This window comes from Muntiacus reevesi, chromosome 1 (assembly GCF_963930625.1).
Source record: "Muntiacus reevesi chromosome 1, mMunRee1.1, whole genome shotgun sequence".
In the NCBI taxonomy this organism is placed as follows: Eukaryota; Metazoa; Chordata; class Mammalia; order Artiodactyla; family Cervidae; genus Muntiacus; species Muntiacus reevesi.
In genome coordinates this window covers 163,300,547-163,328,019 of record NC_089249.1, presented here as the reverse complement: position 1 = coordinate 163,328,019, position 27,473 = coordinate 163,300,547, and the positions used below count along the sequence as shown (strand labels likewise).

The 27,473-nt window shown below is 54.5% G+C and overlaps 1 protein-coding gene across 1 annotated transcript; it reads right to left on the bottom strand.

Annotated features, from left to right (window-relative positions):
- Nucleotides 1-596: 596 nt before the first annotated feature.
- On the bottom strand, nt 597-27,473 carry EDN2 (endothelin 2). Its single transcript, XM_065929943.1, has 6 exons — nt 27,273-27,473; nt 6,413-6,545; nt 5,898-6,060; nt 4,293-4,415; nt 3,124-3,222; nt 597-1,318 (listed from the first exon to the last, which is right to left on the bottom strand). Exons 2-6 carry the CDS (start codon nt 6,474-6,476, stop codon nt 1,225-1,227), a joined length of 543 nt encoding a protein of 180 aa, XP_065786015.1. The 5' UTR covers nt 6,477-6,545; nt 27,273-27,473; the 3' UTR covers nt 597-1,224.

Below are 27,473 nucleotides of genomic sequence, written 5' to 3'. Positions count from 1 at the left end.
CTTCTGGCTGTCCCTGGGACTCAGGTGAGCAGCTTCCTGGGGCCTTGGCAGGATCGGCCAAGCCAGTGCTGGGGCCCTGGGCTTCTTTAGTGAGAGAAATGTTGAGCGCAACCAGCAGGATCTGTCCAAGTCCAGGGTGAGGGACAAGGACCAGCCTATGACTCCATCACAACAGCCATCCCTGGCCAGTAGGGATGCACACAGCCTTGGAACAGCACACAGCCCTCAATGGACAGGTTTGCTCTGAATCTCAGGGGCGGCAACTAGAACAGAAGTGGGTCCTCGTAGTCTTGGCTCCTATGAAACATGCTCTGGGGAAAGGCCTGGCCAACACTTACCGGCCTGATAGAAACGCAGGTCCTGGAACCCTGGATATCAAAGTTGCAAATGGCTGTCCATGCATATGATAGGCAAACATCCAGAGAGGGTGGGTCAGCAGCCAGCGATGTCCGGCCGGGCACAGGGCTGTGGAACTCAGGCCTCCACACCTGCCTCATGCTCTCCTCCCCCTATTCCTTTGTTCCCTTCACTTCTAAGCAGCCCCTTCCTGAAAAGTGCCTCCCACCTCCTGCTCAACCAAGACCAAATGCTAGAGCATCATTTTGTTGTTTATTACAAACACAAGTTCGCAGGTAAATAATTGAGAGTCTAAAAAAATACGTTAAAATAAATAATCGGAATCATCAAATTTCTTAGAGCAAATAAGTTATATACAGGCAGGTGAAGCGGTGCAGGCCCTTCTCACCAAGAGTCCCGAGGGTATGAGTGGAGAATAAGGACACTGGAGAGGGAGGGCTGGAGAGGACAGACTGGGGGCGGGGGGTGGGGACGGCCGGGACTTCAACCCTGGGAGGGCTCGTTCGGCCTCTGGGGCTGGCTGAGGTGTGAGTGCCCACCACTGCACGTTGTTCCTGGTTCGCAGCCACCAGACAGGACACCCCCAGGTTAGCACATTCCGCATGCCATTCCGTTCAGCAGGGCCTTGGAACCGGACCCAGTGTGGGAGGCCACGCTGCAGCCCGGGGCCTGATAGCGTTCCTGGTGTCACGGAGCTGCCTTGAGGGAGGCCCCCTCCCCAGGGCAAGGAGGCCAGAGCTTGTGCCTGCTCCAGCAGCTGGGTTTTCTGGCCCAGGAAACAGGTCAGAAGGTCTCCCAGCTCTGGGATGCCCCTCTCCTCCTGTATCCACACAGGGTTCCTTCCCAAAGTTCTCCCAGAGTCGAGAGCTATCTCTTCCTCTGCCTGGAGTGTGTAGGTCTGGTATCCCTCGTCATCTTCTGCTGTTGCCTAGCAAAGTGGATCTTGGTTGCAGAAATAACCCTGGAATGAAAAGAGGTCAATTGAGCATCTCTGGAGATACAGATCACTTGAGAATTGCCCGTGAGAGGCATCGGTCATAGGGTCTGGATCCCTTATTCATGGCCAGGAGGTCAGAGGGTGGCCACAGCTGACCCTGAAAACAAGGTCTGAACATCAAGGAGAGGCTGGGGCAGTTTAGCAGCTTTTCTGCCCACAAGGAGCTTTGACAAAACTGATGTTCCACATCAAGAGCCACCAGGGTGACTGGACGGCCAAGGGCAGTCCAGTGGCCTTCCCCTGGTTGCCCTCTCACTTCCACACCTCTGTCCCCGCAGCTCCTCAGGCTATTGATCGTCTGCTCACTCCACACTCCATGTCCTAAAATTCCCATTCTTCAAGGTCCAGATCAAGGTGGTCCAATCCAGATATGTATGGATCCTAGCAGTCCTTTGAATCTGGCTGAGACCCTGGTGGGGACTCTGCCATCGTCTAGGTGGCCTCACTCTGGCTTAAGGCATTCTAGCCTGGGAACTGGGAGGCTGGTTCCCAGCTTTGGGAACTTGGGCAAGGGTCTCAACCTCTCTGAACCTCTTTCTTAGTCTGTAAAATAAACGCAGGCCTGAAATAGTGTGCGGCTGAGTACAGACTGGCAAAAACACTCTTTGCTGATTGTAGAATGCCAAGTACTTGCAAAGCCTTACCTTGAATTTTTTCATCTTAAGACATTTCCTGGGCTTCCCTAGTGGCTCAGATGATAAAGAATCTGCCTGCAATGTGGGAGACCTAGGTTTATCCCTGGGTCGGGAAGATTCCCTGGAGAAGGGAATGGCTACCCACTCCAGTATTCTTGCCTGGAGAATTCCATGGACAGAGGAGTTTGGTGAGCTATAGTCCACGGGGTCGCAAAGAGTTGGATACGACTGAGTGACTAACACTTTCACTTTATTTATTTATTTATTTTTAAGACAGTTCCTCAGTATATCCTGGGTGCTGCCTAGCCTGTCATCCTGTCTTTTTGCCTATGTTTCCGCCTCCTCACAGAGATGTGGACCTTTGAGGGGCTAGGCTGCACCCCGGCACTGGGCAGCCCTGGGGAACCTTCAGGGACAGAAGTTGGGGATGGCTAAAACCTTCAGAGCTCCCATAGGGCCTGGGCTTTCTTGAGGCTCTTCAAGTATGTCAACTGCTCTAACCTACAAGAGCCCGTGAGATGGATAGCACTGTTGTCCCTGCCTCACAGACAGGAAGCAGAAGCACAGAGAAGGTCAGGGAGCAGACCAAGGTCACAAAGCTTGCTCGTGGCAGGGCTGGGACTTTCTAGCTCAGACGCTGCCCCTTCAGCCACCCTGCCACATGACTGGCTGTGGGTTTCTGTTCTTAAGTCAGTTTGGCTGGACAGACATTCATGGGCACCTCCTGGGTGCCAAGCCTTGAGATGAGCCATGCTGTAGCTACCAGGGAGGCAGTCCGGTCTGGGACCCAGGGAGAGAACAGTCTGGGTAGCGTCCACTTGGACCCCAGCATGTGGGAGATGCTTGATTCAGACACAGCTGGAATGAACACCTGGGGACCTTCCACAGTTGCAAACCCTGAAACCCTTAATAAAAGTCTACTTCCAGGCCTGGCGGTAACAAAGAGCCTAGTGGTTAAGAACATAGGCTCTAGAGTCAGCCAGATGCCGTAGCTTGCTGTGTGACCTTGGGTAAACACCTTCGCCTCTCTGAGCTTCTATTGGTTGCCCCATAAGGACCCAAGGCATCATATGGAGAATAAGGGAAATGTGCAAGGCATACAGAAGGCACTTAGTCGATGTAGGCGCCCCTCACCTCAGCCGCTGGAGGAGCTCTCCTGCTGTGGCCTGAATCTTGCCATCCTGGAACACAGCTGCAGGGGACCCGCTGACTGGGACTGCCACCGCCTCAGTCCTGAGTGAACATCATTAGGGCCCAAGTGAGGGGGCTGTCCAGGGCCCCAAGGCCATCTGGCTGCAGGCCCAACCCAGCCTCCCGCCCCGACCCGCCCTCAGGAGCAGATCCATTTCCACCCTGTGCATCTGGCATCCTTCTTTTCCCAGGTGGGGTGGGGCCTGAGGAAAACTGAGCTACTGGGAATGTGTTCTCAGCCTCAGAAAGAGGCAGCGGGGTGGCTGGCCTTCCCAGAATCTAGCCACCTGCAGCCAAGCAGGGCCCTCGGCAGGGAAACTGAGGCAGGACTGCAGCCACGGCTGGGGTCTCCAGGGAGGAGTTTCTCATACGCTGTCATGGGAACGGGAGGTAGGGGAGCGTGGCGTCACTGTTTGCTTTCCCAATGCTCCGTGTGGAGGGAGGAAGGTCCGGAGAGCTCAGAGACTGGCAAAGGCTTTGTGACATCTCGGGGATGGTGCCTTGGCCTCCTAACTCCAGTTACTGCTTCTCCACTGAGAAAGCTCCAGAGTTCCCCGAGCCTCAGATCCGAACCCAAAGCCCAGCGACTAAGGCAGAAGGCCCAGTTCTCTGTCTGACTAGCTGTGTAGCCTGATAGGACAAGTCCCGTTTCCTCTCTAGGCCTGTGCTGCCTCAGCCGTCACCTAGGGAGAATTCCTCCTGCTCAGGAGTGGGGACACAATGTTTTCAGAAGCCCCCAGAGCTGGGGGTAGTGGCGGGGGGAATATTCAAGGGTGACTGGCCCCCTGCAGGAAGGGAGGCTGCCCCACAATCCAGGGCAGCCTCTGGACCCCCAAGACCCTGCTCCCCTCACCCCCCTCCACCATTTAGCCATGCCTCTGCTGGCCTCCCGGACACCCTGGAGAAGGGAATGGTAATTCACTCTGGTATTCTTGCCTGGAGAATCCCATAGACAGAGGAGCCTGGCAGGCTACAGTCCGTGGGATCACAGAGTCAGACACGAATGGGTGACTAACACTACACTACTGCTGGCCTCCCAGACGCCCTGCCCTCCAGAGCAGGTCCAGGTCAGAAGTCACCTCTGGCCCCTTGCAGGCTGGGTGCCCACTTACCAGGGCCTTTGATGGCAGAAGGTGGCACAGGCGGGGTCCCTGGCACTGTAGCATTCACAGCGTCTTGGCAGAGAGCGGCGCCGGCGTCTTGGCGGGTTTCCCAGGCCGTAAGGAGCTGTCTGTCTGTGGGCGGGCCGCCAGCAAGGTAGTGGTGTAGGGTGGAGAGAGACAGAGAGAGGATTAGATAAACCAGGGGCATTGGCAAGCTGGGACTGTCCACACGGCACACTGGGACAGCCATCCATGCCGCCAGGGTGGCAGCAAAAGTAACCAGCTCCTGCCCTCAAGAATTCCCACTGCAGTTTCCTCCTTGCGTGCCAGGGAGCCTCGGGCAAGACCCTTACCCTCTCTGGGCCTCTTTCCCTCCCACCCCACCTGGTCCTGCTCAGTAAGACTCTCAGCATGGGGAGGAGGGGTGGGAGCTGTCCTCCCTGCCCCTCTCCACTCCCAGGCAGCAATTTGAGCTGATGGAGTCAGGCTGGACCTCTGTTCTCAAAGAAGACCCCCAGCTAGTCTGGAAGGAAGGGAGAGAGTGCCCTCTCACAGAAGTGAACACTCAGGCTCAGAGCTAAGCTGCCTCCATCCCATCACCGCTTGCCTAGAAGGGTGACACAAGTGTCTCTTGGAGTTTTGACTTTAAAATGGTGAGTGTGCCTGACCTGCACGTGTGCGTGTGTGTATACAGGCCTGTTAGATCGGCTGAGATCGATTTCAGTTTCAGTCTGTCTGAGGCGGGCCAGGCGAAGGGCAGGGCCCAGTGGCCGGTCGGACCAGCACCTCGGACGCCCGAGCTAATTTTAGACGGTGTGGTTGGAGCTGCAGAGGCTCCAGGTAGACCCAGCACGCAGGGACTGGCAGGGTTCCCGCCCTGAGCCAGTGTTTGGATGCGGATTAGCTCCACACACGCTTACGTGCCGGGCTTCTCTTGTCTTTTGCAATTTGGAGAAGGAAAAAAAAATTACAAACACACAGAGAAACTTCAACCTGAAGTATGCAGTGGCCCGGAGGCAGTGCGGGTGCAGACAGAACAGACAGCTCTGGGACCCCACCCCAGCTCTGCCGGGTGACACGGGGCAGGTTTCTTGTCTGTCATTTGGGGACAGCAGCAGTCCCTGCTTCATCGGGGAGGATGGGGGTGCGCTCACGAAGTGATAACGCACCAGCAGTGCTTGGCATAGGGTCTGGCACAGTCAAGACATGGGTGCTGTCATTAATCATATTATTCTTGGAAGATTATGCAGAGGCAGCGTGGCAGAGCCGCTGTGCGCTCTGGCATCTGCAGACCTAGGCTGGAGCCTCCTACCTACCACTTTCTCCTTCCTGTGTGACCTTGGGAAAGGCACCTAACTTCTCTGAGCCTCAGTTCCCTGATCTGGAAAACGGAGCCAACACTTTCTGACCAGGCTTTTTGTCAGGATTCTCAGGAGACAGCCCTCTGTCTTGCTCAGCTAGCCCCCATGTGGGAACTGAAGCAATAGCTGATTGCTGTTGTTATTAGCCCGACACTCCAAGGGAGAACTGCAGTGTGCCAGGGGTTCCCCAAGCAGGCCAGCATCCCCCACCCCTGCCCCCTGCGACCCCTCCTGGATCCCTCCCGTAGCTCACCCGGGAGTGTTCACCCAGATGATGTCTAGGTGGCAAAAGTAGACGCACTCCTTGTCGAGCCAGGAGCTGCAGGAGCATCGTCGAGTCCGCAGGTGGGAGCCTCGGGCCCGGGGCAAAGGCGCTGGTTGCTCTGGGGTGGGGGTGGTAGCGGCCTGGCTCTTGCCTGCATGCACAGGAGGGAGAGAAAAGTGGAGAGGTGGGTCAGGGCGCCTGGCGCAGCTGGGATGGGGGACCCGCCGGGCTCCTCCTCTTGCATAATTGAGGAAGTTGGCATTCTCAGGGCTCAGGAGCCCTGGGCCAGCCTGGGGAAGCCCCAGCAGCTCTGGGTTGGAAGGACCGGTGGCTGCCCTGGGACGGCAGCACCTCTGATAGCACAGCCTCCTGCAGCCCCCAGGCCACCTGGCTCCTGCCCCTGAAGGCTCCCCGGCTGGCTTGGAGGGCACAGAGCCCCAGCAGAGACACAGACAAACAGCCTCGGGGCTGCTGCAGCTGCTGAGGCCGGGGGGGCGGCTCACCTTCGTGCAGGGCCACGAGCAGGGCCAGAGCGATGGAGCACACGGCGGTGGGCATGGCGACCATGGCGGTGAGAGAGCGCGCAGGCTGGGCTGGAGTGCGGAGTGTGCTTGTTGCCAGCGTCCTGCTGCCAAGCTGAGCGATAGCTCATTGCCTCGGTGCCCTGGCTGCCTCTTATAACGCCAGGCATGGCTCCGCCCCCTGCCCGTCCAGCCCTGCACCGGTGGGCAGGGAGCCAGGGACACCGCCTCCTCCCAGGGCGCCCGGCCCGCCCCAGCCTCTGCGGTAGGGAGGAGGGCAGGATGAGGGCGGAAAAAGGGGGGAGGATGCTCCCTCTGAGCCTGGAGCACCTCCTGGAGTCCTGGGGCTCCCCTGCTGTCCCCAGGGACCCCTCCCCGTCCCACTGGACCCCCTCAAGTCATCCTCCAAATTCCCGAGCCCCTGCCCCACTCTCCGTGGGTCTTGCCCAGAACTCAGCGGTTGGGAGGGAGAGGTCCCATGGGCAAAACCCTCCCTTTCCTTGGAGGAGACCCTGCTTTCCTGCCTGCCTACTGCCAACCAGGTGGAGGGTGTCCCTTCTGCTGTGTGGAAGGTAAATGACCTACTCAAGGTTGGGCGGACTTGGGAGAGTCAGAGCCTTCTCTGGGCCTGCTTTCCCCAGTGGAGGACACAGTTTACCCCTGACCTCTGACCAGCCTGGAGCCACCTCCTCCCCCTCCTCCAGGAAGTGCCCTTCTTTCCTTCTTAACCTGTGTGGCCCACAGACTTCCTTGATGCCAAGAAGGGGCCTCAGAGCCCTTTCCAGAAAGGTGGCTTGTGGCCATGTACACCAAAGGCCCCTGGGAAGACCTCCCATCCTGGCCAGGACAGGATGTCTTGGCTTACCTTCTGAAAAAAAGGCGTAGTGAAGGAGGGGCTCCCTGGGGGCCAGCATCCTGCTCCTCCCCCTCGGCTGGCTCAGAGTCCCTCCTTCTCAGGGACCCTGTCTCCAGGCACAGGAGGAGAGGCCCTCTCATTTCTCGGAACTCCCAGAACCCATGCTCTCATGCCTGACTCATGACATTGGGCTTATCTCCCCAACAATCTCGAGGTCCAGAACTCCAGAGAAGGCCGGGCCTGGAGCCCATCGGGCACACAGTAGGAGACTCTGAGTGAGTGCTGTCCGAGGGAGGGGGTGGTGAAAGAATGAAGGCCTGGATTTGAACTGGAGAAATTCAGGAGCCCACTAAAGCCCAAGTTTTACCTCCTGTGTTCAGTTGGGATTTTATCATTAGACATTTAGGGAGGGAGGAATAGGTGCCTGTGAGGAAGCAGCACTGTCTCTTCCCAGGGCGTGGGTGTGTGTGTGTGTGTGATCCTTGTAAAGAAGAGAAGAACCAAGGAGGCAGATACCGGTCAGCATCCCCTTCCTTCCCTCTGAGTGGCTCAGGCTGCAGTGGAAGCAGGAAAAACATTTCAGAGCCTGTGTGTGCAGGGCGCCACCATCCTCTCTCCTTCACAACCTCGCACGCAGCTGTTCTCATCTGGGTACCAGCTCCACGGCTGCCCAGAAGAAAACAGAGACTCTGACCTGAGGCCAGCTGGGTCAAGGTCACACAGCTGGTGTACGCAAGAGTCCACAGCGGAACTTGGGTCTTGTTCTCTCCAGTAAACCACAGTGACTCCCCGTCCAGTGCTCACACCCTCCCCCGTGTGGTGCCTCTCTAAGAATTTAGAAGAGTTATTTCTGGAATGAGGTGAGCAATGCTTTCAGTCATTTCTATGAGGCTCCAGGAGAATATAAATACGGAATTAAGCAAGGTTAGGGTTGTGGTGGCGGTGGTGGAGGGGGGAGAAAGAAGATTCAAACTACTGAACTGTGAAGAGATGACAGAGGAAAAGCAGGTCAGCGGGGAGAAGGAGGGGGTCGGGGAGGGGAAGAAAATAAACAGGGAGGCTGATAAAGACAGGTAGGGAGAGAGAGAATAAGGAAGCAGAGCGCAGCGAGAAAGAAAGAACTCGGATTTGAGAAAGTAAAAGAGAAAGACCATCGGAGTGAGAGCGAAGGTTCTAACCTGTCTAATCTTTACACAAATGCAAAGTGCCTGCTCAGGACAATAGGCAACCAGAGGCTCCAAGTCTGGGAAACATAATAGAAGAATTAAGGAGACCAGGAGACAGGATCCCTCTCTGCTGTGAAAGGAGGATGACGACAGGACAGGGGCCACCGCCCGGCCTCGCAGGGTCAGCTCAGGAGGCTGTGCCCAACTCCAGTTTCCCTCCTTCCTGCCCTCTGCTCGAGCTGGGCAAGCAGGGTTCCTGTGAAATGGAGACGCCGGACCTGGGAACCTGAGCGAGCCCAGGTCTTAGCGGGTTGAAAGTGTTCCGGGAACAGCACTACCTCACTGGCAAGATTGGTTTCCAGGTGGAGAAAATTAAGCTGAGTTAAAAACAGCAGTTTTCTTTATTCCCTCTTCCCTTGCCTTTGACATGAGCATGGTTTGCCTGCACAAGCCAACTGCTCCGATACACACATGAATTTCCTTTAGCTCCTGGCCCGTGGGCTTCCTAGATGGCTCAGTGGTAAAGAATCTCCCTGCCAATGCAGGAGACATGGGTTCGATCTCTGGTTTGGGAAGATCTCCTGGAGAAGGAAATGGCAACCCACTCCAGTATTCTTGCCTGGAGAATCCCATGGAGGGAGGAGCCTGGCGGGCTTCAGTCCATGGGGTCACAAAAGAGTTCGACATGACTTAGCAACTAAGCAACAAGAACAAGAAGAATATCCAGCCCTAGCCTCCTAGGTCTCTTGACCTGGGCCCCGACAGTCACCTCTATGCCTCCTGGCTGACTTGGCTGGACCCCTCAACCCCATAGCTCTGGCTCCTACCGACTGCCCCCGCCAGCTACTCTGCTGCACTGCCTCGCCCCACCTGGCCCTGCTCCCTGCCTGGGCTGGTAAAGGCTGCAGACTGAGGGGCAGGGATTCATGGGAGGTCACCCTGTCAGAAGCTGGGGGAATTGTTTTGCATACAAGATAATTTGCTCCACTTACGCTTGGCACCGGCCTAATCCAAGAAGCAGAGATTTGTGGGGAGGGCGGGCTGGCAGAAGAGGACAGTTGGGGTGTATTTTTGGGTGAAGAAATACTCCATGCTAGGAACTGCCTTCTAGAAATTCTCTCTGGTTTCCACTCCCATTGGGCAGATGAGGTAACTGAGGTCCAAGAGGAGGAGCAACTTGCTTAAGACAGAGATGGGCTGGACATGCTCTCTGGGCTACTAATCCAGACCTACCCTTTCCTGCACACCAGTGTAGTTCCCAGGGGTTCAAGCTGAGCCCCCCTGGGTCCCTTTGAGAAGGGCTGCCAGGAAGGATCCCACTGGCAAGAAGGCAGGGACACTGGGATGGACCTAGGCCACCTTCTTGGGGACCCCAAAGCTTCTTTGATCGCCCCTGTACGAATGATCAATTTGGTCCCATCGACTAGCTGTCCAGTGGCATGGGATGGAGGAAGCACATGAGTGAAGACTAAACATCCTTCTGAGGACGTCCAACAGGGCAGGAACAGGCTAGAGCAGCTACCTGGTGTTGTAGCAGTGGGCAGCTTTGTCCCCAGCTTTGGTATTCATGTTGTGTGGCCTTGGGCAAGTCCTGTCCCTTCTTTGGCTTCCCTGGACAGCTTTCCTCTCTTCCCATTGACTGTAAGGGGCCTGCTCAGCTCAGATAGCCTATGACAGGCAGAATCAACCTGCCCTGGGTTTCCAGCTCCCAAAATGCAAGCTCTGCAGACTCTGTGAGTTCATTGCTATCATTCCTGCTCTCAGCCTGGAACCCTTTGCTCTTTCACTTTCTGGAAAACCAGTCACTTCCCTGTTGTCACCTGGCCCCACCAGGTTTCAGGAAGCTCTCTTGTTTGCAGCCCCAATGGAAGGGGCACAGAGTCTCAGTCGCAGGCACATACCATGCAGGCAGCATAGCAGAGCGAGCAGCTGGGCAGATGGGGCTGGCCAGGGGGGATGTCTGGACCCTGCAAGGAATAGGGGTCTGGGGAGGGTTTGACCCCGGAGCCAGCCTGAGTTGGGGATTTCGGGACTGAGGGAGCTTAGACATTCCCATAATGACCTGTTCCCAAGTTATGTCCTCAGGACTACGCGTCAGGACTGCCCCCACTCAAGCCTAGGGCCACTCAGCCTCAGGGCCTCTTTCTGGTGGGTGGTCTGGGCCTGCTGCCATCGGCTGCAGCTCACCCTGAGCCAGCAGGGCCTGCCACCACCCACGGCATCGTCCCTACACTGGGTCTCTGCAAGAGTAGCCTCGGTCCTGTGAGGCCAGCTCTCCTGGTCTTTGCAGCTTCCCTGGGAGGACAACCCCTTCTAAATTCTCCTCCTCCCTCCAGCTCAGCCCATTGGAAAGATTTGTAGCTCCCACATGAACTACTTTTAAAGGAATAATTCATGTGCCCAGTCTGCTATTAACCTAAGGGTAATCAGAACAGGGTCAGCGAAGCCCATGGAACTGCTGGAATTGCAGCCAAAACCAGACACTGTTCAGTCAAGGCACACTTATCAAGAAGAATGTGAGTCCCACTGAACTTTTTGAAATAAGAAAACTAATCCAGGGACTGAGCATTCAAGATGGAGGTCTCTAGACTTGAAGTTTTGGACTTTCCTTCAAAGTGCTAAGGGCCCAATTCTGCACTTGGATACACATGCATTTAATATATTCTGAACTCTACGTTAGGTGATTACATACATTATGTCCATTAATTGTTATAACCTACCTAAGGGGTGGGTACTATAATTCATTCCTATTTTATAAATGGGGAAACTGAGGTTCATGCCTTGTCCAATGTCAGACAGCTAGGAAGTGGCAGAGCCAAGGCTGGAAGGCAGATCTGTGTAACTCCAAAGCCCTAATCCTGAGCCCCGGGTGTCCCCTTGCTGAGCCTATTCTAATTACCCTAAGATGAATAACAAACAGGACACATCAATTACTCCTTGACAAGTACAGCGTATGGAGAGCCTCCGGCAGCAACGCTTCTGCAGAGGTCACCTCTTTTGCTCCTAACCAGGCAGAGAACTCTGTGCAGCCTGGAGGAAGTGGGAAGTCTAGGAACATACTGCATCCACAGAGGGGCATCACTCCCACAGCAAAAACACCTCACGTTGCCTATGCCTGCGAGGCCACTGGCTGAGGACTAGTCACAACCGTTATGTAGGCATGGGCAGTTCATACTACTTTCACCGGATACCCACAACTGACCTGGGATGCAGGCTGGGCTCATGACACTCACTTGATTGGTGAGGTCTTTCCAGACAAGATTCTCACTCTACAGCTAAAGAAGTGAATTCTTCAGGGTCACACAATGAACAAGAGGCAGGACTGTAACTTTTCCCTTATACTCATCTGCTGTGGGACCAAGAACCTAAATCACACATTCAATGATTCCCACCTCTCCCCACCCTCTATTCACCTACTCATCCATTCATCCCTCCTTCCATCCATCCATTCAACCTCCCACATCCACAGCCATCCATCCATCCTTCCATCCATCATTCCTACTATTGGTCCATCTATTTATCCACTATCTGACATTTTGTCCATCCTTCCATCCATACAACCAATCTCTCACCCATCCACCCTCCATCATGACAGATGTGGTTAGAGAGATTGGAAAGGTCAAAGAGCTTTGAATGGCATGTTAAACTTGTCCTGGAAACATCTGGTTATTTCCAGGGGAGAGGTGTCTCTTTGGAATCCCAACTCCAGGGCCTAGCACACAGTCCTGGGCACACAGTCCAGGCCCAAAGCTGGAATGAATGTACAAGATGACTTAATATCATCAGAGAAAACTGCCCTTGCAGGGACACCACTTATGACGAACATTTATGTCCCCTTTTCTGCCTGATAACATCTTCAAAATGCTCTATTGATGAAGCCTTGGACATAATTTCTAAAAGCAAAAGACAGGCAGCCAGAGAGGGAAAGTCCCTTGGCCTATACCTAGATGAGGAAACTGAGGTCCAGGGAGAAGGAACAGCCCACCAGAGATCCTGGAGATCCAGAATGCCTGCATTCTCCTCTCTGAGGCCCCTGTACTTGGAGGGGCTGGAACCCGAGCCTTCTCCTCCTTCCACTACCACCAGCCAAGACACGCAGCTGGTGATTTTGCAGTCACACCCACCCTGTTGCCTAGAACCCATACTTTCCAGGGCGCACCCAGGGCCCCACCAGGCGGCTGTCTTCCCTCTGGGAAGAGGTGAGCCACCCGGAGGCCGGGCCATGCAGAAATACAGTATTTCATTCTTCATTTAACAGCTAGCCCCAAGTGCCTCGCTGCCTCTGACATCAGGCTGGTGAGGTCCGGGGTTCCCACTGTGACTCTAGGCCTACATTCCTGAGCAGAGGTGTGCCTAGGATACCTCCTTGCCTCAAGGCTTTGGCCCTGCCCGCCCAGCTCCTGGGAATGCCATGAAAGACCCAGGAGGGGCCTCGCTGGGCTCTGGCAGGCAGGAGGGCGGCCAGGAGCTGAAGCCACTGCCTGGGGCAGGCTCAGGGTGTGGGGGTGAGTCAGGGGCCAGCCCACCCCTGGAATCTCTGAGGCTCCGCTGCTCTGGCTGCCAGCTTCAAAGCCCTGTGACTCAGACTCCAATCCCCCACTTACCCCAGTGCCCAGCACTGTGTTGGGCCCGATGGAGCTGCCAGTCTGTGCTCTCATTTTGGGGCTCACCAACCATGTGACTAAGGGTATAGCACTGTTTAATTTTCCCGAGTGTCAAAGGTCACATCCATCCAAGGCTCCTAAGAAGAAAAATCCTACTTCATAGCTGCAAGGAGGCTTTGTGGCGGAGCCCATGGAAGGTTCAGTTCATTGCTTGGCATAGGGGTTTCTGTCAGCAAGCCTCTGCTATCCCTCCCTCCCTCACCTCTGGCTGCAGGGTGTGTGTGGGCATCTTGGTGTGGACACACTCCTGCAAAAGAGTGATGTGTGCATGTGTGTGTTGAAGGAATGTTAGTTGAAACTGTGTGCATCCGTACACCATGAGCCAGCTGCACCACGAGCATCCCTTCCACTGCCCTGGGTCACACAGTCCCTCCAAGTGCCCAAGGCCAGCCTGGCTTCTCCACTCACCCACGTTTGCCTTGGCACAGTACCTGATGCCACAATAGACATGAGGGGTATTGAGACTTGGGTCAGTGTTGCCTTCCTGTGAAAACCAGGCTTCTGGAGCCAGGACCTGGCCTGGTGTCAGTGTGAAGCATCTCGTTCACTCCAAATGCCCACCCTGGCATCAGGCCTGCTTGGGACCTATCTTTCCTTCCTTTTCCCACCAATGCTGACCAGGGTGCCCACAGCCTACCAGCCCAAGAGGCTTGTCACTTCCTGAATACGCTGCACACTTTCTTGCCTCCCAGCTTCTGTGCAAGACGGGCCTCTCCTCCTCCTCCCATTCTTAGTTGATTTATTTTGCCCAAACTCAAGGCCCATCACAAAGGTTGCCTCCCCCAGGTGCGTGCATGCATGCTCAGTCATGTCTGACTCTTTGCGACCCCATGGACTGTAGCCAGCCTTCCCAACTCTATCCAAGACATGAGCTCTAACTCATCTCTGAACACCCACAATATTCTCATCCATGGCTACCTTTGCAGATGGCACTAGTAGTAAAGAATTCGCCTGCCAATTCAGGAGACATAAGAGATGCAGGTTCGATTCCCTGGGTTGGGAAGATCCCCTGGAGGAGGGCATGGCAACCACTTCAGTATTTTTGCCTGGAGAATTCCATGGACAGAGGAGTCCATGGTATCACAAAGAATCGGACATGACTGAAGTGACTTAGCACACACACACATAACCACCTCTGGCTATGCTTTATTTTATGTCTCTGAGGGCTGGCTAGTAGCTAAGGGCTCTGATTCTGGTGTCAGAATCCCTCTTCCCCATCACATATGCCCTTTCCTCCTTTTTTGAGCTCCAGTTCACTCACCTGTAAACTGGGTATAATCACAGTAACACGGCTGTGTAAGGATTAAATGAGGGAGAGCTCTATCAGTGGTAGCCATCATTATTACTGACTATAACTATTTACAGAGCCTGGTTACACTTTTGCTCTCACTTCATCTTTACAGCATAACCCTTTGAGGCATGTCAATGCGTCTGTTTTCAGATGCGACTTCAGACTCTGAGAAGTTAGAGAGCTTGCCATGTAATGGTTGGGGTTTGAATCCAGGTCTGTTTGACCCCAGGTTCGGTGCTATATCTATCCCCTCACCCTTCACTTATTCGACCTCCCCCAGCCTCTGTTCCTTCATTCAGATCACATGCTCAACACATCACTGGTTGAAATGGAAATGAGGAGATCACAGAAGTTTTCTCCTGGGTCCACTCCTCGTCCACTGGCCCCAGCCCATCCCCATGGCCCAGGGAGCTGCCTCTCGAGCATTACGGGGGAAGATAGAGACAAAGATAAAGAGTCTCCAGTGTGCAGACAAGCTCTGAGAATCTCCCAGAGTGCTCTCTGAGACTGGGAGGTGAGGGCATCCCCAGTCCAGGAGGCAGCTCCCAGGCTGGGAAGAGGGGGACTCGGAGGTGCCGGCTTGGGCTCAGCTTCCAGCTGGGTGGCTGCAGACAAGCCCCTTCCCTGTCTGAGCATCAACTGTCCTCTGTAAAATGACGTGCTTCTTGGGTGGCCTGGTAACTCTAAACTGTGAGGCCAGCCCCAGCCAGAAAGACCTCTTCAGGGAGCCTTCTGGACCCACTGAGGGAAGTGGGGTGGTCAGCCTGCAGAGGGGACCCCGGAATTTTCCAACCTGGGAAGCCCTTCCCTGATGCTACTCCATCATCCAACAAAGAGCCAGACCATTGCTCTGCATCTCCCCATCATTCATTAAAACCATCCTGGGATCACTTAACACCTGGCACTCTTTTTTTTTTTTTAAACTGGGGTATAATTGCTTTACAATGTTGTGCTATTTCTGCTGTACAGGGAAGTGAGTCAGCTATATGCATACATACATCCCCTCCTCCTTGGCTCTCCCTCTGCCTGTCCGCTCCATCCCACCATCTAGGTTACCCCAGAGCACTGAGCTGAGCTCCCCACAAGCTATCTGTTACACACAGGTCACTTTAAGATTTAATTACAGCTACTGTTTATCCACATAAACACACAATTTATCCACATGTCTTCCCTGGTGGCTCAGAGGTTAAAATGTCTTCCTGCAATGCGGGACACCTGGGTTTGATCCCTGGGTGGGGAAGGTCCCCTGGAGAAGGAAATGGCAATCCACTCCAGGATTCTTGCCTGGAGAATCCCATGGACGGAGGAGCCTGGTGGGCTACAGTCCACGGGGTCACAGAGTCGGACACGACTGAGCAACTTTACTTTCACTTTTCACTTTCACTGTTTATCCACATAAACATTTACCCATGTTTGGTCCCCGGGTGCCAGACACGGCTTGACCTTTTACATGTCTTAGCACATTTAGTCACCACAGCAGGAAGGCTCTCTTCTTCTTGTTCCCATTTTGCAGGTAAGGAGCCTGAGGCTGAGAGAGGCAAAGCGGCTTATGTGAGGCCATACAACCATTTGAATCTAGAGCCACCTGCATTTTTAAGCAGGATCCTGGCCTCGGTGATGCTGTAGGAAAGCTTCATGGGGTGAAGCTGGTTTTACTGTTGTCCTCCTTTAGATGGGAAAACCAAGGTACCTTGTCCAAGCTCACCCATCTAACAAGGAAGGAGCTTGAATTGGAGCCCAGGTCAGTCTGAGCCCTTGGCCTGAGGCCTCAATCTCAATTCTAGATTTTCCTGTCAAGGCCAGAGAGTCCCTGAAAGCAGGTTCTGGAGATCGACCTCAGGGCTTAAGTCTGGGGACAGCAGGAAAAGTGCCCCCATTCCTCAGCCTGGCTTCTGGGCCGTAGGGAGTGGAACCCTCAGAGCTTGGGGGAGAGGAATAGTCTGTTTATGCAGTGAGCTCTGTGTCAGGTGGTGAGGTGAGCGATGACTCAGGGTGGGAGGCCCTGAGAGGGTGGGCAGGTAGCGGGAGCAGCCCGGCCAGGTCAGACCATCGCTGGAGTTCTCTGGAGGAGGTTTGGGGAAGGCAAGGCTGAGTCACAGCAGCGAGAGCCGACAGGGAGCGGGGATGGTCCAATGACCTCACGCTTCCATCTGAGCCTGGTAAGGAGCGTTGCGCCCAGGTGGGCCTGGTAGGTCCATCTTGGCAGGATGGGTACCCTTCCTGTTTGGCCACCCATAGCCAGGGGGCGTTTGTGAAGCCAGAGGGCTGCTCTGCAGGTTCCCCGAGGCCTGGTGTTGCTGGAACCCCAAGCCCCTACCATCCTGGGAAAGCAGCTGTTACAGGGTACAGGGCAGAGGTATGGGAGACTGAGCCTCACGCCACCACTGTGATGTGGGACCAGGCCAAGCTATTCCAGCTCTCTGAGCTTTGACTTCCTCCTCCGTCTTACATTCATGTGAAGATCTCATAAGCTGGTGACTGTTGTCCAAGCCCTGGCACAGAGCTAGTGTCCTAGGGTATAGGGAAAGAATGTTAGTAGCTCATTCGTGTCCAACTCTTGTGATTCCATAGATTGTAGCTCACCAGGCTCCTCTGTCCATGGAATTTTCCAGGCAAGAATACTGGAGTGGGTAGCCATTTCCTTCTCCAGGGGACCTTCCCCACCCAGGGATTGAACCCAGGTCTCCTGCGTTGCAGGCCGATTCTTTACCCTCTGAGCCACCAGGTAGGGAAAGAGAGAGACAGCCATCACTAGCCAGGAGGCCACCAAAGAATGGAGGACTGTAGTAGGGGGGCCCTGGAGACCCTGGTGGAAGAGCTGCATGCCTGTGTCCTGGCTATTGACTGTGCTGCCTTAGTTGAGGACCTTTTGATCTCTGGGCCTTAGTTTCCTCATGTGCCAAATAAAAATAATAACTCTAGGTAGCCTTGTGAGGTCACTGCCTGCCCCCCACCCTGGAACTCCCCAAGGCTGGTCCAGAGAGGGTGAGGGTTGCCAAGGTCACACAGAAGCCATCTGAATGGATCCACCATCCAAGGGGGGGTGGCCTTTATCTCCCCAGATAAGAGGCCCTGAATGGGCCTGGAAGGCCTTGTGGCCTCAGATTTGGATGACGCCTGGGGGTAGGAGGAGAGGGCCAGAGCTGGGCTGGCTCAGGCTGACCATAAAGCACCCACTTCTCCCAGTGCCTCCTCAGCCTGAGTCAGCCCGGGGCTGCGGCTGCTTCTGAGTTCATTGCCTGCCTGTCCGCCTGCTGCCCAGCCTTGGAGCCCAGGCCCCAGGCACAAGGCAGGTCCGTAATAATGACTCGGTGATAATGACAGCTGTGTGGGGAGCTGTGCCCATGCGCCAAGCATTCTCTCTGCCTTCACTCATTTGATCTTCCAAACAGGCCTGGGAAGCAGGCAAGGCAGGGCCTGGGAATGAAGAAGTTCAGAGAAGCTGCAGGAGTTGCCCAAGGCCACACAGCCAGAAGCAGAAGAGAAGGGTCTTCAGGCCCCAACGCTGTGTCTTTTGTTGTCATGTAGTAGACAGACTGAACCTGCTCTGCAAGATCCGGGATGGGTCTGTGGGTCTCTGTCCCAGCTGGGATTTGAGGGGAGGATCCTTGAAGGCATTTTCTTGGAATAGGGACCTGGGAGTGTCTGTGGGATAAGGGCCAGTGTGTGTTCTGTGTCAGGCTTTGCTTTGGCCAAAAGGGGAGGACAGACAGAGAGCTACAGGACCCCAGAGGAGTGAGTGCCTACCTCTGCCTGAAAGGTCAGGATGGCTTTCCAGCAGAAGAGGCATCCAAAAGAGGCTATGAAGGTGGAGAAGGCATTCCAGGCCAGAGGTATGGCATGGGGAAAGGCTGGGAGGCCTGAAAGAGCATGACATGTGCCAGGAGCTGGAGCGAAGAGTGTGAAGGACCCAGAGATGAAAGGTGCTTGGAGGCCAGAGATGAAAGGAGCTTGGAGGCCAGGGTACAGGCCTTGCACACCCAGCCAGAGCTGACCTCTTCCTGAGTTTAAAGTGGAGTCAACTCCTGGTTTCCCAGGTGGTGCAGTGGTAAAGAACCCTCCTGTTAATGCAGGAGATTCAGGAGCCATGGGTTCGATCTCTGGAATGGGAAGATACCCTGGTGTGGGAAATGGCAACCCACTCCAGTATTCTTACCTGGAAAGTTCTATGGACAGAGGAGCCTGAATGGCTACATATAGTCCATGGGGTTGCAGAGTCGGACACAACTGAGCAACTTAGCTTACAAAGGGGAGCCATTTGCGTCTGTGCTGTGGTGGCCCCGACCCGCCGGGACTCAGACCAGTCCTGGCTCGGGTGGGGTGGGGGTGGGGGTGTTGAATTCCTTCTAGGGGCTTCTCTGGACTATCAGACAAGCCTCAGATGGCAGACACCACAACCTGGGGAAGAGCTGCCCAGTTTATTTTGGAACCTGAGAACAAAGCCACCTGGTGGCCACCTCATTCCTACACACTCAGGGCAAGCCTCTGACCCTGACACAGGACAGATCCAAAGAACTCCACCTTCCCTGAAATCAGGCTGTTGGGGGAGAGAGGCCAGGCTGGCAAAGGGAACACTGCAGGGACCCTCCTGCTCCCTCACTTTCCCAAGGAGTACAGGCAACTCTGTGCTCCCCAGACCCCTGGGGAGGCCCAGACGAGTATGGCTTGGCCTGGCTGGTTACCCCAGGCTCTCTGTACTTTGGTATTGGCCTAGATGACCAAAGGTGGTTTGAAGGTTTGTTGAACCAAATCTGCCTTTTCTTCCACAGATCACACTTGAACCTTCAGTGTAATTTCCCTGACAGTCCCTTGAGGGTGTCCTTCACAGTCACCCCACCTTACAGGTGAGAGATTAGAGGTTCAGTGAGGTGAAGTGAGGGACCTGGGCTCAACCACCAAGGGTCAGGGCACAGTGAGAACACCCGCTGGGCACCACACATTTCAATTCGCACTTTAGCATATAGGGGATACATGCAGATTCTGGAACCTTACAATTCATATTCATAGCTCTGCAGTTGGCTAGCACTTGTGCCTGGGTGCATGCTCAGTTGTGTCTGACTCTTTGCAACCCCATGGACTGTAGCCCACCAGGCTCTCTGTCCATGGATTCTCCAGGTGAGAACACTGGAGTGGGTGGCCATGCCCTCCTCCAGAGGATCCTCCCCACCCAGAAACTGAACTCTGTCCCCTGCCTCTCCTGCACCATGGGCAGATTCTTTACCACCAGGGAAGCTCACTAGCACCTGATCTCAAGCAAATCAGTGTCTGTGCCTTAGTTTCCCTGCCTGTAAAATGATGATGATAACAGTATTTCCTCATAGGGTTGGTGTAAGAATATGGGAAAAGAACTTATATCAAATGCTTAAAATGGTAACCGGCACATCCCCATTTTGCAGAGGGGGAAACTGAGGCTCAAAGACACGCAATGCCTGCATCTACGCCTTATCCCCAGCCTGACACCCATGCCCGATCACTCGCCCACCCCCATGCGGTGGCCCTGGCTATCGCGGGGACCGACGTATCCCCCAGTGCCTCTTGCTTTCCTGCCTGTTTCGGGAAATCCTGGGACAGGGGGCCCCTGGAGAGAGCGGAGCAGGTGAGTGAGCAGAGGACCGGAGGCGGCCGTGTCTGGCCCGCCCCCGCCTCCCGACCAATTTTGGGCAAAGCAGCGGCTGTGGCTGCGGCGCGCTACGTGCAGGCGATGAGTCAGCGCGCAGGAATGCGCAGGACGCTTTGTTCTCTGCTCTGCCCGCTCTGCGAAGGAACGTGCTGGGGCCCGGGTGCGGCGGGCCTGACATCACCGAGCGGGCAGCGCCGCCACGTGCCGCCGGGGACTCAGGTCTTAGCTGCCCTGCTGGGGACCCCAGGAGACCTCAGGGAGGCCAGCCCCCTTCCCTGGTCTCAGCGGCTCTGACTCTAAAAGGTGCTGGCGGCCGGAGCTCCCTATGTGGGCACAGGGCGGCAACCCCTGGGGGCAGGGTCCTGGATGGGAAGAGAGGTCGCTTAGCTACAGCGAGACCCCCAGGGGCCCCTGGGGACGCTACGTGGGGTCCAGGGCCTGTTCTCTAGGTGAAGCTGGTATGGGAGAAGTCCTGCCTCCTTGTGTGCCTCCCCCAAGTCACTCCCCCTCTCAGGACCTGGGTCTGTCCAGCTGACAAGTGGGGTGACGCTGGCTTCTTGGTTTTTTTCCTACCCTGAATCCCGTGCTGGACAATGAGGTCTCAAGTCCAGATGTGCCTTGGGAAGGAGTGCAGAGGCCTTGGGAAATCTTTGGAAACTTCGGGGGGTGCCCGTGAGGCTTTTTGTGCCAGGCCATGCTTTGATCTAAGTGCAACGCCGTCGGATGATGAGAACAGCCTTGAGTGGAAGGCACTGCTGTTTGAAGAACTGGAGGCGCAGAGAGGCGCAGTCACCTGCCCCAGGGGCAGTGTGACTGGGTCCCTCTTCTTCCTGAGAGTTGGAGGGCAGCCTCGGCTCCCCAAGCCTCTCAAGGTTTCTGACAGGGCAGCCCTGGTGAGTGCGCTGTGACACCTTGAAGGTGCACGTCTGGCTGTCCCAGAAGCAGCAGTGGTGACAGGTCAGAATCCTTCTGCCCTGCGTGACCTTGGGCATGCCACTTGCCTCCTGGTCCTCCCATGACGGCACTGTCATCTTCGCATTTTCGCTCCCCAGCAAGTAAATGGCCAAGTCCGTAAACAGAACCTGCAGGGGGCAGGCAGCGTGGCCAGTGGAGTATAGGGAAGGTCCCCAGATGGATTTTTTTCAAGCACTGACTCTCTTCTTCCTTCCCTCATCTATGAGGTCCTGAGCACCAGGGCCTAGCCTGCTCCTCCCCAGCAGTCCCACCCAGCAAATAGCTAGAGCTGGAGGGTGAGGGACCTAGTTGGCTCGGGGGCGTTTCACAGGAGGCCACCACTTGTCACCCTGGCCTCAGAGACTCAGGAACTGGAGGCAGGTCTCCGCTGGGGCCCCTGCCAGCCCCTCTTCCTGCTCGGTCTCTTCTGGAACACTTTGGTCTCTGTCTCTCTTAGGCCATGTTTTCTATATGAAGATGGAGAATGACCTCTCTCCACCCCAGGGCTGAACTTGCAGAGGCCATGTGCCACCTTCATTCCTGCCACTTCTTGGAACCCTGACATATTCCCCAGCTTCAGTTGGTTCCCCAAGGATGGATGCTGCCAGAAGAGGCCAAAAGCCTGGATGGCTCTCAGCCTCCCCCTGCCATCTCTATGTAGCTGTGACCTGGGAGAGCCCTCTTTGCAACCTGGGCTGGAGATCCCTGCATGTGGGACAGTGGTTTTCTTGTGCCAGCAGTGTTTCAGCCTCATTTGCAAACCTCTCCATCAGGGTGTGAGATATGCCCCTCGGCAGAGGCCGCATGGCCCACTGGTTAGGTACTGGTGTCTGGAGTCAGCCAGCTAGGGGACCTGGGTAGGTTACGCCGCTTCTGCTCCTCAGAGTCCCCACCTGTATATGGGGGCAGGGGCCCTTTTGTAAGCACCAGGGAGTTGCTAGGTGCAGGTGCCTTACCTAACATACACCGGCTGCTGAGTCAGTATGAGTCCTGCCTGAAGAGTTCTACTGACTTCTACATTGTCTCCGTCATCTCTGACTTGAGCCAATGATGACACTATGGGCCTAGAGGCTGTCATACAGAGTGAAGTCAGAAAAACATATATCGTATATTAACACATACGTGTGGAATCCAAAAAAAAAATGGTGTAGGTGATCTCATCTATAAAACAGAAATAGAGACACAGATGTAGAGAACAAAAGATGGACACCAAAAGGGGAAAGAGTAGGGGGAAGAATTGGGTGATTGGGATTGACATATATACACTATTGATACTATGTATAAGATAGATAACTAATGCAGAATACATCATGAGAAATGCTGGGCTGGAGGAAGCACAAGCTGGAATCAAGATTGCCGGGAGAAATATCAATAACCTTAGATATGCAGATGGCCCTACCCTTATGGCAGAAAGTGAAGAAGAACTAAACAGCCTCTTGATGAAAGTGAAAGAAGAGAGTGAAAAAGTTGGCTTAAAGCTCAACATTCAGAAAACTAAGATCATGGCATCCGGTGCCATCACTTCATGGTAAACAGATGGGGAAACAGTAGAAACAGTGAGAGACTTCTTGGGATCCAAAATCACTGCAGATGGTGACTGCAGCCATGAAATTAAAAGATGCTTACTCCTTGGAGGGAAAGTTATGACCAAGCTAGACAGCATATTAAAAATCAGAGACATTACTTTGCCAACAAAGGTCTGTCTAGTCAAGGCTATGGTTTTTCCAGTGGTCATGTATGGATGTGAGAGTTGGACCAGAAAGAAAGCTGAGCACTGAAGAATTGATGCTTTTGAACTGTGGTGTTGGAGAAGACTCTCGGGAGTCCCTTGAACTGCAAGGAGATCCAATCAATCCATCCTAAAGGAGATCAGTCCTGGGTGTTCATTGGAAGGACTGATGTTGAAGTTGAGACTCCAGTACTTTGGCCATCTGATGTGAAGAACTGACTCATTGGAAAAGACCCTGATGTTGGGAAAGATTGAAAGCAAGAGAAGAAGAGGACGACAGAGGATGAGATGGTTGGATGGCATCACTGACTCAATGAACATGAGTTTGAGTAGACTCTGGGAGTTGGTGATGGATAGGGAGGCCTGGCGTGCTGCAGTCCATGGGGTCGCAAAGAGGAGGACACGACTGAGCGACTGAACTGAACTGAACGGAATGGGAATCTACTCGTCAGTAGGAGGGAGTAGGGAGCCCTACTCAGTGTGCTGTGGTGACCTAAATGGGAAGGAAGTCCCAAAAAGAGAGGATATATGAATACATATTGCTGTACAGAAAAAGTAATACAACATTGTAAAGCAACTATATGTTAATAAAAATTAGGAAAAAAACAAAACAAAACAAAACTCCACTCCTCTCCTATTGATCTCTGTGGTCATAGATTCCTCTGGGTCATAGATTCTCCTCATAGATTCTTCTGTGGTCATAGATTCTTCCCCAGTGAGGACGAAAGACCCCACGCCAAGAATGACCCCTTCCAGCTGAAACCAGGCCACTGCAGCCCAGAGACCCAGTGCCCTGCCAGGCAGCAGGCTGTGCAGGTAGAGCCGGCTAGCTGCCTTGGATGGAGAACAGTGGTCTGTGCAACCCTTTGGCCTCCAGGTCCCCGAGGCTGAGGACGCGGGGTGATGAGAGAGGAGACTGGAGCATGTTAGTGTCTGCACGTGCCCCCCTTGCACTTCCTGGCACCCTAGGCTCCACCTCGGCCTGGAACGCCTGCCTGGATTCCTGCCCGTGTGGTTTCCCCTGGGCCTCTCCCTCACGTCCGCTGGCAGAGCATCCCCAGCTGTCTGCATTCCTCTGCTGTGAAGACGGTCACTTCAGGGCCAGGCCGGGCTAGGACACCGCTGACTGTGGGAGTGTGCGTGCTGGTAGGTGTGCAGGGTCACACCTGTGGGCACCGGCCTCGCTGGGCTTGCACATAGCTGTGCCCTGTGTGTCCATGTATGCATGCATGTGTGTGTGCAGGAATGTGGAGAAGGGGCACGGACACCTGTGCGGATATGCGTGAGTGCATGAGGAGTTCAGGGGGAACTTCTGGATCCCCGGTGGCCTCAGGGACCCATGGGCAGGGACATGAGCTCATGCATGATGTGGGGGTTGGTGTGTGTTTCCCATAAGTGAGAGCCCTTGCATGTGTGAGGGTCATGCACCCAGAAGTGGCCTCTTCTGGGCTCAGCTCATAGCCACTGAGAGAAACTGGAGGAAATAAGAGAAGGGGCTCAGGGTGAGCTCAAGCGTAGAGTCCATTAGCCTGGCTGAGCTGAGACTTCCCCTATTTAACCCACACACCAATCCCAGCAGGGATGAAAGTGGAATTTGAGGCTTGGAGAGGGCCAGTTACTTGCCCAAGGTCACACAGTCTGTAAGTGGTGGAAAACTGAAAGTCACTCAGTTGTGTCCAACTCTTATAGCCCATGGAATTCTCCAGGCCAGAATGCTGGAGTAGGTAGCCTTTTCCTTCTCTAAGGGATCTTCCCAACCCAGGCTTTGAACCCAGGTCTCCCATATTGCAGGCAGATTCTTTACCAGCTGAGCTACAAGGGAAGCCCAAAAGTGGTGGAGCCAACCTTCAAATCCATGTCTGCCTGACTCTTGACGCTTTCAGGCAGAGCAGGGAGGCCAGGGAGCTGCTGCAGGGGTCATAGCACAGGAGAGACCAATGCACCGCACAGCTCAGGGCTGAACTCTTCCCTTGGATAGCAGTAGACTTTGAGATGCCCACCCATGCCTCTTGTACCCAGGCCCCCACCTGCTCCAGTGGCTGAAACATAATAAATATACACGTGAAGTCATTGCTCTATGTCAGGCTCTGGGTAAGTGCTTTGTACTAATCTCACCTAACCCGCCCCAACACTCTGAGAGGTTGGTATTATTATTAGGCTATTATTATTATAACTACATGTAAATAATACAATGTGGCTGTGTGCTCAGTCACTAAGTCATTTCCAACTCTTTGTGACCCTGTGGACTGTAGCTCGCCAGGCTCCACTGTCCTTGGGATTATGCCTGGTAAGTCACTTCAGTCGTGTCTGATTCTTTATGACCCTATGGACTATAGCCCACCAGGCTCCTTTGTCCATGGGATTCTCCAGCAAGAATACTGGAGTGGGTTGCCATTCCCTCCTCCAGAGCACCTTCCCCACCCAGGGAACTGAACCTGCATCTCTTATGTCTCTTGCATTGGCAGACGGATTCTTTACCACTAATGTCACCTGGGAAACCCAAATGTGGGTAGACACACATGTCTACATGTACATATGTATTAATACGTACATGTATATGTATATATGTACATTCTTGCCCCCAAAATTCCATGGACAGAGGAGCCTGGTGGACTATAATCAAAAGGGTTGCAAAGAGTCGGACACAAATGAGTGCCTAAACACAAGAATACTGGAGTGGGTTGCCATTTCCTTCTCCAGGTGATCTTCCTGACTCGGGGATCGAACTCATGTCTCGTGTATTAGCAGGTGGATTCTTTACCATTGAGCCACCCAGGGAAGCCCAAATAATACTGTACATAATATTTATTATATAGAATAATAATTCTTATTATTCTCATATTAGAGGTGAGGAAATTGTGGTGCCAACGTGTTAAGAAACTTGCCCCAAATCTCATGGCTGAAAATGGTGGGGGCGGATATTGAGCCCAGGCAATTTGGCTCCAGAGTCCCAGTGCTGAAGCCCTACATGTGCGGCTCGGGCCAGCATTTCCTAGTGCTTGAGCCGCCAGCTTCATCCCCTTTCTGCTGGGTGGTCTCCAACTCTACCCTACATGCAGGCTGAAGGGAGTTGAGGGCCGGGGGTACCAGGTCCCTGTCTCACAAATATGGAAACTGAGTCTGGGCTGGTGGAGTGCCTGGGCCTGATAAGCTGACTCCCCCAGTGCCGCCCTAGCGTCACCGGCTCCTAACCTGCTGTGGGATGTGAGGCGGGTGCCCTGCTCTCTCTGGGCCTGTTTCTGCCCCGCCCCCAGAGGGCAGGCAGGAAGGGCTGTCCTGAAGTTTGCAGGCAGGGCGCCCTGGGAACAGGTGGGGCAGGCCTGGCAGCAGACACGCAGGGGGCAGGCGGGTGAAGGTGAGACCGGGCCAGGCTGAAGTCGAGGTTCGGAGCCGGTTTTCCCAGGCTGTGTCTGAGTAATCCTGTGTCTATATTTATCTCTTCCTTTCTTGGGTGAGCAAACAGAGGCTGATGCCAGCCTGGCCTGCCACCCCCCAGGCCGGCACGTTTCTCTCACCTGCCGGGTGGCCCTGGGGAGTACCGCAGTCTTGGCGTTGAGCTTGGCTTGGCCCACGTAGGACACACAAGGATGTTGGAACCCAGTGACTTCCGTGATGAATCTAATTGACAGTGGTGGCCTGGGAAGCTCTGCGGCGGCCACTGCATGCATGGGCAACCCTGACCAGGGCCTGGGCAATGGCCATGCACTGGGGCCCTGGGAAAGCCCTACCCAATTCAGGAACAAAGGGCCCCCAGGACTTCCCTGGTGGTCCAGCGGTTGGGAATCTGCCTGCCAGTGCAGGGGGCACAGGTTCGATCCCTGGTCTGGGAAGATTCTATATGCTGCAGGGCAACTGGGCCTGGGGACCACAACTACTGAAACTCGTGTGCTCTAGAGCCCATGTTCCACAACAAGAGAAGCCAGCGCAATGAGAGCCTGTGCCCCACAACGAAGAGCAGCCCCCACTCGTCACAACCAGAGAAATCCTGTACACAGCAACGGAGACCCAATACAGCCAAACATAAAGAAAGAATAAAAAGATACATATTTTAAAGAAAGGGTCCTCTTATCTCAGACAATGATGTTCTCTCCTCCATTCACACTTCAGTGTAAATGGCAGCCCCTGGTCCCTCCAGGATCTGAAATTTCTAGAGGTCTAGAGTCAGACCACTCTGGAGCTGAATCCTGGCACTCTGGTTTCAGACAAATAACCTCTCTGGGACTTGATTTCCTTGCTTGCCAAACAGGGCCAATAGTTTCCACTCCTCAGGGGTCCTGTGAATTCATAACACTCAAGTGTTCTGCACTGACAGATGGGAGGGGCTCCACTGGGCAGGGGTCACCGGTCCCCACCTGCTTCCACCATCCAAGGCCCAGATCCACGGCAGCGACAGTGGACCCACAAAAGGCCACAAGGGGGGCTGTATGTACCAGACTCTCACAACATGCATTTGGTCATGGATGCCCCAATTCTGAGAGGTGCACGCAGCCTTAGACCCCGGATGGATTAGATGAGTTGGGACTTGGACCCTGAGAAGACCTCAGAAGGGACCAGATACTCACTGCGCTGAGCCCCGTCTCCACGGCGAATGGGGAAGGACATGCAGTCAGTCAGGCCAAAGGGATGATGGGAACAGAAGAGCATCTTACGGAGAGATATAGCTCAGCCTGGACCAGACCTGGGCTCCATCCCCGACCCCAGCCAGGATGATGGCCGGCTAGGTCTTTGCCCTGATTCTGGCCTCTGCCCTGGCGATGCTACCT

What these genes read in the sequence shown, in the direction of transcription:
- EDN2 (XM_065929943.1), bottom strand. Translation starts at nt 6,476, where the DNA reads ATGGTCGCCATGCCCACCGCCGTGTGCTCCATCGCTCTGGCCCTGCTC. An exon ending in GCTCGTGGCCCTGCACGAAG is followed by an intron (nt 6,061 to 6,412) that starts GTGAGCCGCCCC and finishes CTGTGCATGCAG; the next exon opens with GCAAGAGCCAGGCCGCTACC. An exon ending in GAGCTCCTCCAGCGGCTGAG is followed by an intron (nt 1,319 to 3,123) that starts GTGAGGGGCGCC and finishes TTTTCATTCCAG; the next exon opens with GGTTATTTCTGCAACCAAGA.